The sequence below is a fragment of the Carlito syrichta genome, unplaced genomic scaffold (assembly GCF_000164805.1).
Source record: "Carlito syrichta isolate Samal-C Ts95f unplaced genomic scaffold, Tarsius_syrichta-2.0.1 Scaffold303038, whole genome shotgun sequence".
Taxonomy (NCBI): Eukaryota; Metazoa; Chordata; class Mammalia; order Primates; family Tarsiidae; genus Carlito; species Carlito syrichta.
Genome location: NW_007247134.1, coordinates 172,947 through 192,004, shown reverse-complemented (window position 1 = coordinate 192,004; position 19,058 = coordinate 172,947). Strand labels below are relative to the sequence as shown.

Genomic DNA, 19,058 nt, shown 5'->3' with positions numbered 1-19,058 from the left:
AAAAAAAAAAAAGATTAACAATAAAACGAGGGCAGAACAAGTGGCCAGCAGCACCTCCAAACATCTGATTGAGGGGGTGAGGGCCTGAGTGGGGCTGACAGATGGAAACCGGGGGGACACAGAGCACCTCCCCGTAGAGACTCACCCCCAACTGAGTCGCCGGTCTGCACCCCGGGACACAGACATGTCGGTTTCCTGTCCTCCCTTGCAATGATAACATCCCACATAGTGTCCGGTGGGCAGGAGAGCATTGGACTCTCTAGGAAGGAGGGGCGGGCTTGCTGACCAGTATGTCCGAGGCACAACTTCCCAGATCAGCTAACCTGCACATTTGCTCCGATGACAACCTCCCGGGGTCCTGGGTCCTGCCACGTGAGCCACCTGACCTCGTTCTGCAGCTGTCCCCGCAGGCCTCTGGCCCCGCCTCCCCGGCCTCCCCTCCCCTCATCCGTTGCCATCCCCTTCCTGGAAGACCAAGTGAGCTCCTGCTCCCTCAGAAGCAGCGCTCAAGTCAAATGTCACCAGAAGAGAGCACTGCTCATAGAGTCCTCCACCCCCGGCGTCTCCCCCTCCCCTGGGCGCTTGTTAAAAGGCAAGTGCTGAGCCAATGGGCCTGGGTGACAGATGGAAACTGGGAGGGACATAGATGGACTTTGGCTAGGCCGGGGCTGAGGTGGCTGGGGAGTGCCACACCTTGAGTAGAAAAACTACCAGGGCCAGGCTCGGTGGTTCAGCCTGTCATCCCAGCACTTTGGGAGGCTGAGGCCGGTGGATTGCCTGAGCCCACGGGTTCGAGACCAGCCCAGGCAACTTGGCAAGACCTCGTCTCTATGGCAAATCAAAACATTGGCTGGGCGTGGTAGAGCACGCCTGTAGTTCTGGCTACTTGGAAGACTGAGGCAGAAGGATCGCCGGAGCCTGGCAGGTCGACACTGGGGTGGCGGTGAGCATGCCGCTGCACTCTAGCCCGGGCCACGGAGTGAGGCTCCAATTCAAAATAAATGAATAAATAAAAACAAGAAAAGTTACCGGGAAAGAACAAGAAATTCTAGCTCTGGGAGTTCTAGTTTAGTCTAAACTTTTCATACTGAGAAAATCCTATGACTTTCCAAAAAAGGGAAAAGAAGATTCCTGCAACCTAAAATTGTTTTGAGAATCCAGTAAGAAAACAGTTTGAGCCGGGCTTGGTGGCTCAGCCTGTCATCCCGCACCTTTGGGAGGCTGAGGTGAGTGGATTGCCTGAGCCCGTGGGTTCGAGACCCGCCCAGGCAGCGAGACCTCATCTCTACAATAAATCAAAAAATTAGCCAGGTGCGATACTGCACGCCTGTCGTTCTGGATACTTGTAAGAATGAGGCAGAAGGATCGCCAGAGCACAGTAGGCTGACACTGGGGTGGCCGTGATTGTGCCACTGCACTCCATCCTGGATGATGGAGTGAGACTCCGACTCAAAAAAAAAAATGTCATTTGTAAGTGGCAAGACATATAATACAATTCTATGGGGGGGGAATGGGATAGGGGGGCCGGGAAGGGAATAACGCTTATAAATACAGGAAAAGTTTCTGCAAGAATTCATAAGAAACTGTTAACAGCAGGGTCCTTTGTGGTGTGAGACTGGAAGGGGGATCTTTTATTTTAGTTATAACTTTCTGCTATCGTCAGACATTTTAATTACAAGCTATGAAAAGAACACTCTAATTTTTTTTTTTTTTTGAGTAGAAGTCTCACTCTGTCACCCAGGATGGAGGGCAGTGGCATACTCCTAGCCACCGCAGCCTCGACCTGCTGGGCCCAGGCAATCCTTCCGCCTCAGCCTTCCAAGTAGCTGGAACTACAGGCACATGCCACCACGCCCGGCTAGTTTTTTATTTATTGTAGAGATGGGGTCTCGCCAAGTTGCCCAGGCTGGTCTTCAAACCGTGGGTTCAGGCAATCCTCTCACCTCGGCCTCCCAAAGTGCTGGGATTATAGGCGCAAGCCACCACGCCCGGCCTGAACGCTCTCATTTTTTAAATGTGGGACCCTTGTTGAAATAACCAGGCAGTTCTGGGGCTCCAGGACGTCTACTCTCTTCTTATTAGATCATCTCTGTCCTGACACACCCCTGGAAGCTGGGTTTGGGGTTTTCCTACAACCGGAAATAGTTCCCATATTGTCTCCCGCCATCTGCCCTGCACAGAGTGAGTTTTGGGAGAGGCCATTCTCTGCTGGAATCCTCCAGAGCCTCTGTCTCAGAATAGCAGGGAAGCCACCGGGCCATCAACACCCCCTGTCCCTCTGACCTCACTCCACTCCAAGGCACCTTCGGGCTCCATGAGGGTCCTAAGGCACACCCACCTAGCTCTCTTCCCGGAACCTTGGCACCTCGGTCCTCCCTGCGTGGACCATTCTTCCCTACAGCATTTTCCTTGCTTAGAACATTTCTTTACCTCCTTCACCATCCTGGCCAAAAGTCACCTTCCTGACGACCCTTGCCGAGGAAGCCTTCACCTTGCTCCCTTCTCCAAAGCATGACTTTGTGGCACTTATGCTCCCTGGGCTATCAGACATTTATTTCCCTGCTGTCACTTCAGGGGGCCTGTTCATTTGTTTGTTGTCTGCCTCTGTTCACTGAAATGTAACCTCTATGTTGGAAGACACTTCCGCAGGGATTATTAAAATGCTGAGGGCAGGCTTAGTGGTCCATATGTAATCTCAGCACTTTGGGAGGCTAAGATGGGAGGATTGATTGAGCCCAGGAGTTCTAGATCAGCCCGGGCAATCTAGTGAGACCCCTATCTCTACAAACAATTTTAAAAATTAGGCAGGCGTGGTGCCACACACCTGTAGTCCTAGCTACTCGGGAGGCTGAGGCAGGAGGATCACTTGCGTTCAAGATTGTAAGCCTACAGTTAGCTATGATTGTACCACTGCCCTCCAGCCTGGGAGACAAAGTGAGACCCTGTCTCCGAAAATACACACACACAAAACCCTGAATCCTCAGGGCTTAGGACAGTGCCTAGCACATAGGAGGCCTCCGATGGATGCAGAATGAGGGAGTGAACAGACGGTCTCACCCCCAGTCCTCTTAGAGGTCAGTAGGCAAATAACAAGGCCCAGTCGAGTACTTTCAGCGAGACACGCCAGCACACGTGAGGACATCAAAATGGCTGGAAGCACGATGCCTTTTTAACTAGGGTTGTTATTCAAGCTGTGGGTTGGTGCCACTTGCCTCCATTTTCAACCAAGTTTTGTCCCAGGTTGGACTTCCATCTCTGCCTCCCATTCTGACCTGCCATGCCCTAGAGCTCCCCAGCTCAAGAACGCCAACACCATCCGCTCGCTGTGTTGCTCACGCTGGAAAACTCTAGAGCCCTTGATTTCGGCTCTCTCCACTCCCTCTGCCAACCACCATCCAAACCCTGCTCTCCCACCCAGATGTTGCAATAACCGACTCATGGGGGCCCTGACCTCCGTCTCACCCGGCAAAGCCTGGGTCCCCACTACCCATTCCCAGCCCGTGCTTCTCCCACCCCCACCACTTTCTCTCCAGCTGCCTGGGAAAACACTCCTCTCTCCTCAATCCACAGGTCCAGACTTTTACTCTGAAGCAGACTTCACAAGCAGAACCCACCATACCATTGGATCCCCTGCCCCATTCTCCACCTAAGCCATCTTAGCATGTGTCGCCATGAACCCTCAGCCTATATATCGGTCCCTCTCCGCCAGAAAACCTTGGGGCATGACAGACTGCTTAAGCCAAGGTCATGCACCCAAGGTATTGAAAGAATGAGCATTCTGTCCTTCCAAGGAGAAGGGCTCGACGTGGTTAAACTTGGAAGAAAGCACTAAGACCACAGTGAAAAGAAATTGACAAAGATCTGTGCCTTAGCTTGTTCTCAGTCGTTTTTTGTTTTTTGTTTTTTTTGTCAGAGTCTCAGTCACTCAGGCTGGAGTGCAGTGTCATGCTCACAGCCACTGCAGCCTCAACCTGCTGGGCTCAGATGATCCTTCCAGCTCAGCCTCCCAAGTAGCTGTAACTACAGGTTTGCACCACCACACCTAACTAATTTTTTGATTGATTGTAGAGACAAGGTCATACCAAGTTGCCCAGGCTGGTGTCGAACCCCTGGACTCAAGCAGTCCTCTTGCCTCAGCCTCCCAAAGGGCTGGGATTACAGGTGGGAATCACTGTGACCAGCTTCATCTTCCTTCTTAACCTATTTGAAGGAAAAGCTAAAAGGTACAAATAACAACGACAGTAATCATGATTGATTCTACTTACCTAGGGCTTACTATGTGTCAAGCACTTGTCCAAGTTCTTGACATACATTATCTCATTATACATATCATCCTCACAAGAGTCCTACAAGGTAAGTACCATTATTCTCATTTTAGAGATGAGAAAACCCAAGCACAGAAAAGTTAAGACACTCCCCAAAAGTCACACAGCTGGAAAGTGATCGAGCCAGAGTGCAAGCTCCTGAGTCTGCGCTTGTCCACTCCATCTCCCTAGACCCGAAGACTGTTTCAACACTCCCTATCTTGGAACAGTGTGCTGTAACGAGATGGGTATGGGCTAGGAGCACGGGCTTCCAGCTCAGCAAATAGCCAGGATATAGAAAATGCATAAACAAAGAGGTGGAGTGACCAAAAAAAATCACCTGTCAGGTACAATGTGCTCAGGTGGCAGTGGTGGGAACACTTAAAGCCCAGACTTCTTCACCTCCGTACATTGCAACTATGCGACCAAAAGCTATTTGTCACTGGGTGCAGTGGCTCATACCTGTAATCCCAGCACTTTGGGAGGCAGAGGCAGGAGGGTTGCCTGAGCCCAGGGGTTCAAGACCAGCCTGGGTAACATGGCAAAACTGTGTCTTGTGGTAAGAGCCTTCCCAAAGCAAAGAGAAAGTAATGTGGCATAGTCAATGTACAAGTGCACATGCATAACCCTGTTATGACCCTGTGCCATAAAGTACCCACTCCAAATGCAGGTTGCCATATAAGGGGGACAAAGGGGGTAAAATGTAATATAAGGCAACGTCCTGCTGTGTTCAGGGCTCAGCCTTTGGATGTGAATCCGCTGGGCCAGTGCCGGCATGAATAAACACTGCTTCCTGACAAAGAAGTCTTGGTGCTCCGTCTCTCTGTAAAGGATCCTACCATAGTCTCTACAATAAATCAAAAATATTAGCCGATCGTGATAGCGCACCTGTAGTTCCAGCTACTTGGAAGGCTGAGGCAGAAGGATCACCTGAGCCCAGCAGATCAAGGCTGCAGTGGCCGTGAATGTGCCCCTGTCCTCCAGCCTGGGCAACAGAGTGAGACTCCAACTCAAAAAAATTCAAGAAAGTCAAAGCTCCTATTACTTTACAAAGCACACAGGGAATGGGTGTAGCAGGGTTGGAATTAGACCAGCACCTTGAATTAAATCAGGTTTCCTCACTTAAGAGGACTGTGGTTCTAGCTACTTGGAAGGCTATAGGGGAAAGATCACCTGAGCTCAGCAGCTCAAGTCTGGATGGCCATGGGCATGCCACTGCACTCCCGCCTGGGCGACAGAGTGAGACTCTTACTCAAAAAAAAAAAAAAAGGCAACTAATTATGCCCCCTACAGCTATTGAAATAAAGGAAAAAATACCCCCCAAAATAGAAAATAAAAGTATAAACAGAACAGTTGGATGACCTAGGCTGTTATCCCTTGTTTCCAACTATCTCATTCCATCACTGTCACTCTTGCTTTAACTGAATCCGCATTCTGCCCCAGTGTTTAAATCTCCTCTGCTTCCACCAACCAAACTACCACCCTGCCTGCCTTCCTTTCGGCAGAATGACCTTTGTCCTAAGCTTTGACCAAGCTCCTTCCTTGGTCGTGTCTGATTTTATTTTATTTTATTTTAATTAATATATTTTTTTGAATTGGAGTCTCACTCCGTTGCCCAGGCTGGAGTGCAGTGGCACGCTCATGGCCACCTCTGCCTCGACCTGCTGGGCTCAGATGATCCTTCTTTCTGCCTCAGTCTTCCAAGTAGCTGGAACTACAGGCGAGTGCCACCACACCCAGCTAAATATTTGGGTTATCATAGAGACAAGGTCTCGCCAAGTTGCCCAGGTTGGTTACGAACCCCTGGACTCAGGCAAACCTCTCGCCTTGGCCTCCCAAAAGGCTGGGATGACGGGCATGAGCCACTGCAGCCGGCCTTGATTTTATTTTTGTCACTACCATTAGTGCTCGGATGTGAGGCTCCAATGACTTCTCATTTGCAGACAAATTCTCCAGTTGAGTATAGATGCCCTGGAAATCTCACAGCACATTTATTGAAATCTGCTGCCCATCAGCTCAGGAATAAAGATGTTTTTTGCCTCTGGAAGATACCAGTTTTCACCAAAATTTTTCTAATAGAATTTGAACCATACTAAGTCAGCAAAACTCAACTGTACTTAAGAAGGAAAACTATTTCTCTGCTTATTTTTCTTGGGAAGTTCTTTTTTTTTTTCTTTTTTTTGAGTTGGAGTCTCACTCCATTGCCCAGACTGGAGTACAGTGGTATGCTCACGGCCACCCCAGGGTCGACCTGCTGGGCTCAGGCAATCCTTCCACCTCAGACTCCCAAGTAGCTGGAACTATAGGGGTGCGCTACCACACCCAACTAATTTTTTTAAATTTATTTACTGTAGCGATGAGTTCTTGCCAAGTTGCCTGGGCTGGTCTCAAACCCATGGGCTCAAGCAATTCACTCGCCTCAGCCTCCCAAAGTGCTGAGATTTCAGGCTGAGCCATAGAGCCCAGCCTTGGAAGTTCTTTCAAAAGAGGGTTAAAGACTGAAAAATAACAAATGACTACGTAGCAGTAAGGAGTTGAGAAATTATATAAGTAAACCTACCTTATCAGGCGACTGAAGAAGTATCTGCGTATGACCTTACGGGTTATTCCTTCTTCTGAATTCTGATGTATCTTTAAAAACGACCTTGCACTTAACCAACCACTAGAAGGAAAAAAAGAATGGTTACAGGAATTACCTATCAATAATACAGCTCATTGGTTGTTAATTTGGTGGTCTCAATTAGGATAGAATACATTATGTTGCAGTAACAAAGCACCTTCAAGTCTTAACACAATCATTTTGCTCTTGCCAGTGTTACGTGCCCAGGACTGGTCACCTTGGGTCCAGTGACTTCCTCAGGGTGGGACCCAGGCAGATAGAGCAGCCACCATCTGAAAGTTCACCAGTGATCGTGGAAAAGGACAAATGAGTTCTGGAGGGTCTCAAACCTAATCCAAAACACTCTCACGTAAAGAGACATGCTTAAAGTTCTTAGCGTAACAATTTAAAATACTAAGCATAATGGCAGTACCAGGTACCACTTGGTCAGAATCCAACCACACGGGTGCCGGGCAGGGGAATGTTGTCAAGTGCCTGGAGGGTAGAGAGACAGAAATATTTGGCAAGTGATGCTAATGACTACCACATGGGTCTTTTGAAATAATAACAACAAGGCCGTCCATTCCTGAGACAGCATGTCATTTTCAAAGCACTTTAGTAATGAAATTGCTTTTGCCTCTCCGGCCATACCAAGCTACTTTGCAATAAATGTTTGTTGAGTGAATGATGGAATAGATGAAGAAACTTTACCTTATTAGGTAAAAGGGAAGATGTTGTCGTTCTGCTTCCCTAACAAGGAAAGTGAGACTCAAATATAATTAATTAAGTGGGTTGCCCAAGATCACAGAATTCTTTTTTTTTTTCTTTTTGCCCAGGCTAGAGAGCAGTGGCATGATCACAGCTCATACAGTCTCAACATCCTGAGTGCAGATGATTCCTCCACCTCAGCCTTCCAAGTAGCTGGGATCATAGACACATACCACATGCCTGGCTAATTTTTAAAATTTTTGTAGAGATGAGGTCTCACTATGTTACCCAGGCTGGTCTCGAACAGGGCTCAAGCAATCCTTCCACCTCGGCCTCCCAAAATTCTGGGATTCCAGGTATGAGCCACTATGTCCAGCCTCAAGATCACAGCTTTTTTTTTTTTTTTTCCTTTGGTCAGAGTCTAGCTCCGTTGCCCAGGCTGGAGTGCAGTGGCATGCACACAACCACCACAGCCTTGACCTACTTGACTCAGGAGATCCTTCTGTCTCAGTCTTCCAAGTAGCTGGACTACAGGCTTGCACCACCACGCCCAACTAATTCTTTTTTTTTTTTTTTGGTAGAGATAAGATCTTGCTATGTTGCCCAGGCTGGTCTCGAACTCCTGAGCTCAGGTAATCCTCCGGCTCTCACCTCCCAAAGTGCTGGGATTACAGGTATGAGCCACCACACCTGGCAAGATCACAGAATTCTCAACCAACATATCCTAATGACAAGTTCATCACCCAGAAGTTTCAGCTAAAGAAAACCAAGGTTATGCCTCGGTGATAACTGGATGGTCAGCAAGTCTGTGAGTTTCCCAACCTTTTGACACTTAGACCAGTGATCCCTGTGGGTGCTTCCCTAAGGAGCAAATGTACTTCCTGTTATAAAACAAAGCTGTGTGTGCTGGGCAGGACTGGAAGGGATCAGGGAATGTCTTTATTCTCTGCTTGCCAGATTTTTCTTTGAAAAGCAGCACGCTGGACTCATTAGAATGGGGACGAAACTTATAGAGACATCTAAAAGAGAATGCTAAGAGGAACAAGCGGGCTGCCAGTTCTGATTCTGGCCTCCTCTTCATGTCGGGAAAGGTCAAATCGGGCTGTCTTTTCTGAGTTGCTGGGTGCCCCTCCGCCCGCGCGGTTGCTAGGCAAAGCCTGGCCTCGCTGTGTGTGCGACCGTCCAGCCATCAAGGTCAGAGGGGAGGGCACCGAGAAAGACTGGCAGGGAAACCGTCTCTGAGCAAGTTCGCTCGTTGCTAAGACCCAGAGACCTGAACACACTGAGACAGAGAAGACCACACACCAGAAATGAAGAAGACAGCCTGAGAGAAGAGAAAAGATGTCATAACACCCACCAACTAGCTCTTCTTAAAGACAGTCACAAGGCCTGGGTTTTACTATGTACACATCAGTGACATGGTGGTGAAGACGTGGTTTCTGTGTGAAACAGACTATATTACGCTCTAATCTAACCTTACTAGCCGAGTAGACTTGGGCAAGTGACTTCATTTCGGAACATCAAGTTTCTCATCCGTAAAAATGGGGATGAGATTGGTACCAGCTTCGTGGGTTTATTGTGAGACTTGCGCCGGATAAAAGATTTCAAGCTCTTAGCACAATGACAATGCCAGGTATCACTACTAGTAATAGTTCCACTGCTCAAAAGATGGTTTTAAATAAATGATATGTGTACCTTGTAAAGCAATACAAATTGAAGGGGGAAAAAAGGCAGCCATGGAGACTGGCAGTGAGAAAAGGAAGCAAATAGAGATAAGGAAAAAAGAAAACTGGGCCAGGCGTGGTGGCTCACACCTGTAATCCCAGCACGTTGGGAGGCAGAGGCAGGAGAATCATGTGAGCCCAGGAGTTCGAGACCAGCCTAGACAACATAGCGAGGCCATATCTCTATAAAAATAAAAATTGCCAGGCTTGGTGGCTCAGCCTGTAATCCCGTGCTTTGGGAGGCTGAGGTGAGTGGATTGCCTGAGCCCAGGGGTTCGAGACCCACCTGGCAACTTGGCGAAGACCTCATCTCTACAATAAATAAAAAATCAGCCGGGCCTGGTAGCACATGCCTATAATTCCGGCTACTCGGTAGGCTGAGGCGGAAGGATCGCCGGAGCCCAGCAGCTCGAGGCTGCGGTGGCCGGGAGCATGCCACTGCACTCCAGTCTGGGCGACAGAGCGAGACTCCAACTCAAAAATAAATAAATTAATTAAAAATAAATAAATTAAAAAATAAAAATTAAAAAAATTAGCCGGGCATGGTGGTGTGTGCCTGTAGTTCCAGTTACTTGGGAGGCTGAGGCAGAAGGATTGCCTGAGCCCAAGAGATCAAGGCTGAGGTGAGCCATGATTGTGATTGTGCCACTGCACTCCAGCCTGTGCGACAGAGTGAGACTCTGACTCAAAGGAAAAAGAAAACGATTTCTTTGTCTTTCTGATGGTGGGATCTATCTGGCTTTCCTTACCTCTGCTGGCCTCGGCTCTTCCCGCCTGGGCTCACACACAGCTTCTCAGACATCAGTACTACCTGGAGAACCTACGACAGCCTAGATTCCTGGTCCCACTTCCAGAGAGTCTGATTCAGAGGATCTGGAGTGAGGCCCAAGAATCTGCATTTCTACCCAATTTCGGGTGCACTGGGAACCCCTGACATAAGGCACAGCACTCCCTGGTCCCAGACCAACCCAGGTGCGCGATACGTCGTCTTTACGTTATTTGTCGTTTTCGGTATTTCGGCGGCCTTGGTCCGTGTTTTAGAGCCCTCAGGGCTGGCCCAGTGGCTTCTCAGCTGTCTCAAGTTCGCAATGACGGCCCAGGGACGACCCGTGGCCTCGCGTGCCCTCCCTCCTTCCCTCCAAGTGGCAGCTGCCCTCGTCTCCAGAGTGAGTTTTGGTTTGGGTTCCAGCCCTCCTGCTCCGTCCTTGCCCAGAGCCTGGAACAGTTCCATCCCAGCAGATGGTGTCTTTTGTGCCTTGTTCTCCCTAGTTCCCCCTGCAGGACAGAGTTCCGGTCTTTGCTGCCCCGTGAGCAGAACTCCCCATCCTTCCAGGGACCCACCCAGATCTGCACACGGGTTTCGCCTCGGTGACACCTAGGCACATGGTCTCGGAATGCCTGGTGCATAAGGCACAGCACTCCCTGGCCCCAGACCAACCCAGGTGTGCGATATGTCATCTTTGTGTTAGTTGTAGTTTTCTCAGATGGTAAAAACTACAAATAACGGCGGTTCCCGTATCTGGGTTTGCTGCAGACCATGGACTCTGACCCTTGCCTGTCTGGGTTACTCTGATGTCACCACGGCCACTTCCTAGCATGCACTGTCGCCCTCATAGATGAGTCTCAGTTCCTTCTGCACCTGCGGGCTCTGCAGTACCTCAGGAAACTATCACACCAGAGTCTTAAGGTTAAACAGCTGCCATTCATCTCAACAAGAACTTATGGGAAAAAAATCTTGCCTTACATTCCACTGGAGAGAGATAGACGCCAATCAAATCAATCAAAAGTAGCATCTATTGGCCAGGTTTGGTGGCTCGCACCAAAAATCCCAGCACTTTGGGAGGTAGAGTTGAGAGGATTGCCTGAGCCTAGAGGTTTGAGACCAGCCTGGGCAACTCGGTGAGACTTAGTCTCTAGAATAAATAAACAAAATTAGTCGGGCATGGGAGCACGCATTTGTAGTTCCAGTTACTTGGAAGGCTGAGGCAGAAGGATTGCCTGAGCCCAGCAGGTCAAGGCTGCCATAGCCATAAGCATGCCACTGCACTCCAGCTTGGGCGACAGAGTGAGATTCAGACTCAAAAAAAAAAAAAAAAAATGGGGCAGGCACAGTGACTCAAACTTGTAAACCCAGCACTTTGGGAGGCCAAGGCAAGAGGATTGCCTGAGCCCACCGGTTCAAGAACAGCCTGGGCAACTTGACGAGACCTCATCTCTACAACAAATAAAAAAATTTGCTGGGCGTGGTAGCGTGCACCTGTAGATCCAGCTACTTGGAAGGCTGAGGTGGAAGGATCGCCAGAGCCCAGCAGGTCGAGGCTGTGGTGGCCGTAAGCATGCCACCTCACTCCAGCCTGGGCGACAGAGTGAGACTCCCACTCAAAAAAAAAAACAAAAACAAAAAACCATAATGCTATAGGTAGAATGATGTCATTTGTTTCTAAAGACTCTTGATATACTAAAGCAATGAGAAAACAAAAGCGAGATATTTCATGGCAAACTCTGAGGGTAAGTTGTAATCTGCAAGTTATCGTTATCTCAGGGTAAACGCTGCTGCCGCAAGCCCTGCTGGTGAGAATCCTCGGGGCAGTGGGGAAAGGGTTAACCAACAGTTCCCAACCTTTTTGGCCTCGGGGACCAGTTTCATGGAGGACAATTTTTCCTCGGATGAGGGGATGGGATGTGCAGTCAAACCTCACCGCTAATATAATCTGTATTTGCAGCCACCTCCCCCGCTGGCATCAGCACCACCTCAGATCATCAGGCATTAGAGTCTCACAAAGAGCTCACAACCTAGATCCCTCGCATGTGCAGCTCACTCTGATGAGACGCTAACGCCTCTGCTGATCTCCCAGGAGACGGAGCTCAGGCGGTCGTGCCAGCGATAGAGAGCAGCTGTAAACACAGATGAAGCTTTGCTCACTCGCCCACCGCTCACCTCCTGCTGTGTGACCCAGGGGTGGGGGCCCCTGGTTAAATGGCTTCTCTTTGTCCCTCCCAAAACCGTGCGGGCCCACTCTGTTTCTTTTCCCTCTTTAACAGCCAATCGTCTTAAAAGAGCAGTCCTGGGAGAGTCACCAAAAGCCTCCAGCTACCAAATCCATCACTTAGCATGATCAACTCCCAAGACCTTGGTCCCTGCCGACCACAGCCCCTTCCTCTTGAAGGGCTTCCTTCTCCCGACTTCCCGGTCCCCAGTCTCCGACCTGAGTAGAAGCTTGAAAGAGAAGAGGAAGCAAGCTGCCGAGATATTCAGGATATGAGTGTTGCAGAAACAGATGGCAATTAGTAATCCCTCACTATTGCTCTGCCCAGCGTGGGAGCTAGCTCCTAACCCTGTGGTTCATACACTTTTGAACGTCATGGACTTGCAAATAATCATTTACAGACCTGTGATCTGACTTCTTTGAGAAGCGATCGCTGCGGCTCCTGGGTGAACATGGAACCTAAGAAGGGCAGCTGGGTCCTCCCTGGTCCGTCCCATTCGTTCCTCCTGCCGTCATCGTCCCCTACTCTTCCTCACCTTCACGATGCTTCAGTCTTCCTTCTGCTCCTTAACAAGGCTCCTTCTCTCCTCTTAGCACTGCAGCACTAGTCAAGCCCCCTGCTTGAGCTTTTCCCATCCCAGGTCTTCCCATGGCTGGCTCCTTCTCGCCATTCAGGTCTTCACAGCAAAAGCATCTCATCAGACAAGCCTTCCCAAAACTGGTCTCAATAGCTACCGGGTGTCTTTTTCCCAGCCCCCTGTTCTATTTCTTTCCTGACATTTTCTACTATCAGATTGCTTCTTGTTTATTTGTTTTTTGTTTTGGGGGTTTTTTTGAGTTGGAGTCTCATTCTGTCACCCAGACTGGAGTGCAGTGGCCGCTCCCGGCCACCACAGCCTCGACCTGCTGGGCTCTGGCGATCCTTCTGCCTCAGCCTTCCAAGTAGCTGGAACTACAGGCGCGTGCTACCACGCCCGGCTGATTTTTTTGTTGACTTTATTGTAGAGATGAGGTCACGCCAAGTTGCCCAGGCGGGTCTCGAACCCGCGGGCTCAGGCATTGCCCCCCACACACACACACACATATGCACACACACCACTAATGGAGGCACCATGAGAGAGCCTCATTTGTTTCACCCATGAGTGAAACCTCAAGGCATAGAACAATGCCTGACAAAGAGACAGTCAATAAATGGTGGTTGGAAGGCTGTACACCACCATCTACAAGTCACCATCCCTTTGAGAAGGAAGGGATATTCCACCTCAAAGAGGTAGAGACAGAACAGCCCAGTGGCTCAAAGCATGGATCCCAGAGTCAGGCCGGCTGGGTATGAATCCGGGACCACCAGGACTATGTCCCTCTGTCCCAATTTCCTTATCTTTAAATGAGAATTCTGCGGCGCATTCCTCATCCATAAAAAGAAATAAAGTATCGATACTTGCTACAACATGGATGAACCTCAGAAACATCACGCTAAGTGAAAGAAGCCAGGTACAAAAGGCCACATGTCATCTGATTCCATGTATAGGACACATCTAGGTTGGAGAGAGTCACAGAGATGGAAAGCAAAGCAGATGTCTAGCTTCCAGGAACTGCGGGGAGGAGAAAGTGGGGAGTAAGGGGTTAGTGGGGGTGGGGTTTTCTTTAGAGTAATGAATATTTTGGAACTAGATAGAGGTACCACATTGCAAATGCACTAAATGCCACTGGATTTTACAGAGCGGTTAATTTTATGTTAGTGAATTTCACCTCAATAAAAAAAGAAAGACAAAACAGAGTTTTTCATGAGAATTACACAAGACACTGCTTCAGAGTACTTAGCACAATGCGTGATATTTGCCAAACAATTTTAAAAAGATAACTCTTAATAGTAATACAAACAAGCATAATTTTAAAAAACATCACTCAGGCCGGGGGCAGTGGCTCACGCCTATAATCCCAGCACTTTGGGAGGCTGAGGTGAGAAGCTTGCCTGAGCCCACGGGTTCAAGACAAGCCTGGGCAACTTGGTGAGACCTCATCTCTACAATAAATCAAAAAATTAGCTGAGCATGGTGGTGCGTGCCTGTAGTTCCAGCTACTTGGAAGGCTAAGGTGGAAGGATCGCCTGAGCCCAGCAGGTGGAGGCTGCAGTGGCCGTGAGCATGCCACTGCACTCCAGCCTGGGCAACAGAGTGAGAGACTCCAAGTCAAAAAAAAAATCACTTGAACAGGCGTGGTGGCTCAGCCTGTAACCCCCACACTTTGGGAGGCCAAGGCAAGAGGATTGCCTGAGACCGGGGGTTTGAGACCAGCCTGGGCAACTTGGTGAGACCTTGTCTCTACAATAATTCACAAAAACTAGTAGGGCGTGATAGCATGGATCTATAGTTCCAGCTACTTGGAAGGCTGAGGCAGACGGATCGCCGGAGCCTAGCAGGTCGAGGCTGCGGTAGCTGTGAGCATGCCACTGCACTCCAGCCTGGGTGACAAGAGTGACACTCCAACTCAAAAAACAAAAATAAAAAATAAAAATAAATCACTCTATTTAAAAAATGTTTCCCATTTCACTAGAGTGAGATGCAGAAACTTCCTCATGAATCCGCACCAGTCCATGGATTAGAATTTGAGAACCATGAAAATAAACAATCTCGAAGAATAAACTGGACGTTTGTAAAAGGCCCCTTTGGTAGAGCCATCCTAATTCATTTAACAAGAGGAGAGTCGCTGTGAGCAAGACACCTCCTACAAGCGGACGGAGCAAAAGCCCAGGCAGATGAATGTGGACCATTCAGCTCGTCTCACTAAAGCGAGAATGACACACACACACACACACACACACACACACACACACACCCCAAAAGAAACAGCAACAAGCACAACAGCAGCAAAAACAGAGTTTGACCTTATTACCTGATCAGGAAAAATGTGTCAACCCCAAGATAGAATGGGCCGCTCCGAGCATAAAGGTACAGTGGGTTTTTTAGCACTCTGGTTTTCCATTCGAGCACATTATCTGGAACAAACATAAAAAAGCAGCATCTTTCTGTTTAATAGAAGAAAATCATTGATTTTTCTTTTCAGGAGAAGCAAGAGGAACGTCTTCAACCTTCAGCCATAGTGGGAGGGCTTTAAGCATCCCTGTCATTCACTTAGGAGGAGAACTTAGATGGGAATAAAAGGTGGTAACTGAGGCCCCCAGCTGCCATCCAAGCTTTAAACTCCCTATGTCCTCACAATGGCCACAGTCCCTTTGGACTGTAGCTGTATCACCTGTTTGTGGACGGGTGCAGATCTCCCAAGAGCTTCCTTCAACCTGCCCTGGACGGGCCCCACCCCTCAATTCTGGCATCTGGGTTTGCCTCCTGTTCAGAAATTACAGCTGCTGTGGACAGGAGTGCCTCAGGAGGGTATCAACACCGATTTGAGGTGAATGCCCATGTTTGTTGATGCTTCTCTGTTTTTCAGGGAGATGGCATTACGCGAGTTCATAATACCCAGGTGTCGCTATTCACTTGGTAGCCAGGTGTGTGATTTATTTCTAGGGGGTGCCACTGGACACTGGCCTGGAAAGCTCACTCGTGGGAGCCCATGAGCTGCGGTTCTGAAGCAGAAGGAAGTGGGGAGGCTGCCAACCTCACGTCCCATGGTCCCACTTGATCCCCCCACACCCAAGCGCCTCTCTTTCCCGACCGTTCCTACAGTAAGGGACCTTTAACTCTCCACACCCAAAGACAGCCATGCGGTCAGCTGACTGGTGTGTCCCGAGACGATCCAGAGGAGACTCAAGATGCGGATGCCATTCAGGGCAGGGCAGGTGGTTCCCGGTGTCTTTGTAGTCCAGATGGCCGGCACATTCTTCTGCCACGAAAAACACTGAGCCACGGCATCTAGAAACCCTGACCTATCCACACACCCCTCCCCAGTGAGAGCTCTCCAACTCTGACCCCTGGCTGCTCGGCCCAGGTCTCCCCAGGGTGCCATCTTGATCTGTCCGTGGACTTTCCTACTCCATCTCCCTCCCTGTGAACCTTGACTTCCCCTAACAGATTTGACTTGAGATCGGTGTCCCACAACGCCTTGCACAGAACACACTGCCCCGACTTCAGGCCCCATAGGTGCCAACCCCTGACCTGAGTCCTGTCTGGTGAAGAGTTACGGGAAGAAGAATATAGACATCAGGAAGAATGCCCATAACCCACAAAGCCAGCATTTCACTTGAAGCGGCATCCCTGGGTACACTCCCAAGAATGGGCCACTTACAACCACGTCCCAAGTGTAGGTCAAGGTAACAACACAGAGAGGCAAGTGGCACAGTGGCTAAGGGTGCAGGCCTTAGAGGTAGACATTCCTGGCTCTGTCCTGGCTGTCATGTATTAGCTCTGTGACTTCGGGCAAGTGAAATCATCTCTCTGTGTCTTAAGTTTCCACAGCTGCCAAATGGGATTCAGCATAGATCTTATAATCACAGGATCATCATGAAGAGCAAACGAGATAATGCGTATTAATCCCTCGGAGGAGAAGCCAACCCGTAGCAGGGCCACAGTTTTAAGCCCTATCACTTTAAGAATTGTTGTTCATATGGCCGGGTGTGGTGGCTCAAGCCTATAATCCCAGCACTTTGGGAGGCTGAGGTAAAAGGATTGCCTGAGCCCAGCAACTGCCTGTTCTGGGTTTGAGAACAGCCTGGGCAATAGCCTTGGAGAGACCTTGTCTCTACAATAAATCAAAAAATTAGCCGGGCGTGGTAGCACATGCCTGTAGTTCCAGTTACTTAAAAAAAAAAAAATTAATACCGTGTACTTAATTTATTCCTTTATTTTTTTTAATGTAATTTGACCTGTACTGAGAGCCAATTTAGTGGCTGGAATTGTGAAGCAGGAACCCCCAAAGCACAAGCCAGCTCCAAGAGACTCAGATTTTCTCCTAGACAGAGCTCAGCACCTTAGGCACTGGGGCACCAAGAAATGCTTGCAAAATTAAAACTTATTCACAAACGAGATCTGGCTTATAACCAAGCTCTGGAAATCTAAATCAGTTTCTTAAATTGAAGAATTTAATTAGCTAACATTTTGAAGTTCTAACCATCAATACGAGCTTTTCCATTTAAGTTATACATCCATGTTTGCGTCTCTGCCTGAAGCCACCACACTCACCCTTTTCATTCAGAGGAATTTTCACCCACCAGAAACTGGCAATGAACATGGTACAAACAGCAGGCTCCTCCAGCTGATGTCCCTGGCTTTTCCTGTCCTGAGAAGCCGTGTGGTGTGATGGAGAGAACAAGACCCTGCCTCTGCCAGGATCTGCCAGGCTCTTCAACCTCCCCTAGCCTCAGTTTCCTGACTTTTAGAATGGGCATAGCTTTCTTTAATGTTTTTTGATTTGGAGTCTCACTCTATCACCCATGCTGGAGTGCAGTGGCACACTCACGGCCACCCAGCGTCAACCTGCTGGGCTCTGGCAATCCTTCCACTTCAGTCTTCCAAGTAGCCAGAGCTACAGGGGCGCGCTACTACACCTGGCTAATTTTTGATTGATTGTAAAGACAAGGTCTCACCAAGTTGCCCAAGCTGGTCTCGAACCCATGGGCTCAGGCAATCCACTCACCTCCGCCTTCCAAAGTGCTGGGGTTACAGGCTGAGTCACCGAGCCCAGTTAGAATGGGCATAGCTTTTGGCAGCATTCTTGTGACGATTCTAGAACAACGTCAGACGTCCAGCTTGATGCCTACCATGGCAGCAAGTGCTCCGGACATTATGTTATTATTATTTTTTTCCATCTAAATTCTACTCCTGGGTGAACTTAACCATCCATGGTTTATAAAGTCTCCTGAAAATAACTGGACTAGAGAAAAGACAACCTTTCTGAGTTTCCCTTTATTTTTTTAAATTTAATTTCCTTTCCATTTGCTCATTTGTAAATGGACAGTATTTATAAACCATAGGGACATGGGGAAGACTAGATGAAACAAGGCATGTGGTCACTCATTCAAAAAGTCCCGTGGTCCCCAGGCCAGCAGCTTCTGCATCACCTGGGAACTTGTGGGAAATGCACATTCCTGGCCAGACTCAGGGACTCAGCCTGTCATCCCAGCACTTTGAGAAGCCGAGGTGAGTGGATTGTCTGAGTCCGCAGGTTTGAGATCAGCCGGGGCATCCAGAAGAGACCTGTTTCTACAATAAACCAAAAATGAGCCGGGCATGGGAGTGCACGCCTGTAGTTCCAGCCACTTGGAAGGCTGAGGTAGAAGGATCCCCAGAGTCCAGCAGGTCGACTCTGGGATGGCCGTGAGTGTGCCACTGCCCTCCAGCCTGGGCGACAGAATGAAACTTCAACTCAAAAAAAAGAGAGAAAGAAATGCACATTCCCAGGCCCACTGCATCCCTACTGAGTCAGAATCTTTGGGCTAGAGCCCAGCAGTCTGTGCTATAACAAGTCCACCAGATGACTCTGATGCCAAAGTTTGAGCCCCGTTAACTGTGACAGTGCTTTCAAATAATTTGTTTTGGCAGCTGGCGCTCATGCTGTCATCCATCTGCGGCCTCTCCGGCTTCGGCAAGTGACCGAGCATGCAGAGGGACGTGCAGAGGCCCTAAGCCACCCAGGAAAGATGGCAGATCACGTGGGCACCTTCCTTTTCTTTTTCTTTCTCTTTTTCTTTTTTTTTTTTTTTGAGTTGGAGTCTCACTGTCGCCCAGACTGCAGTGCAGTGGCCGCTCCCAGCCACCGCAGCCTCGACCTATGGACTCCGGCA

At 49.1% G+C, this 19,058-nt stretch overlaps 1 protein-coding gene across 1 annotated transcript in view; it reads right to left on the bottom strand.

The window, feature by feature from the left end:
- The window catches only part of LOC103259866 (O-acyltransferase like protein-like), an 89,563-nt gene that overhangs the window by 27,662 nt on the left and 42,843 nt on the right, over positions 1–19,058 (bottom strand). The window contains 3 exon segments of the mRNA XM_021712066.1: positions 6,865–6,966; positions 15,215–15,317; positions 16,030–16,205. Coding sequence (XP_021567741.1) covers positions 6,865–6,966; positions 15,215–15,317; positions 16,030–16,205 — 381 coding nt within the window.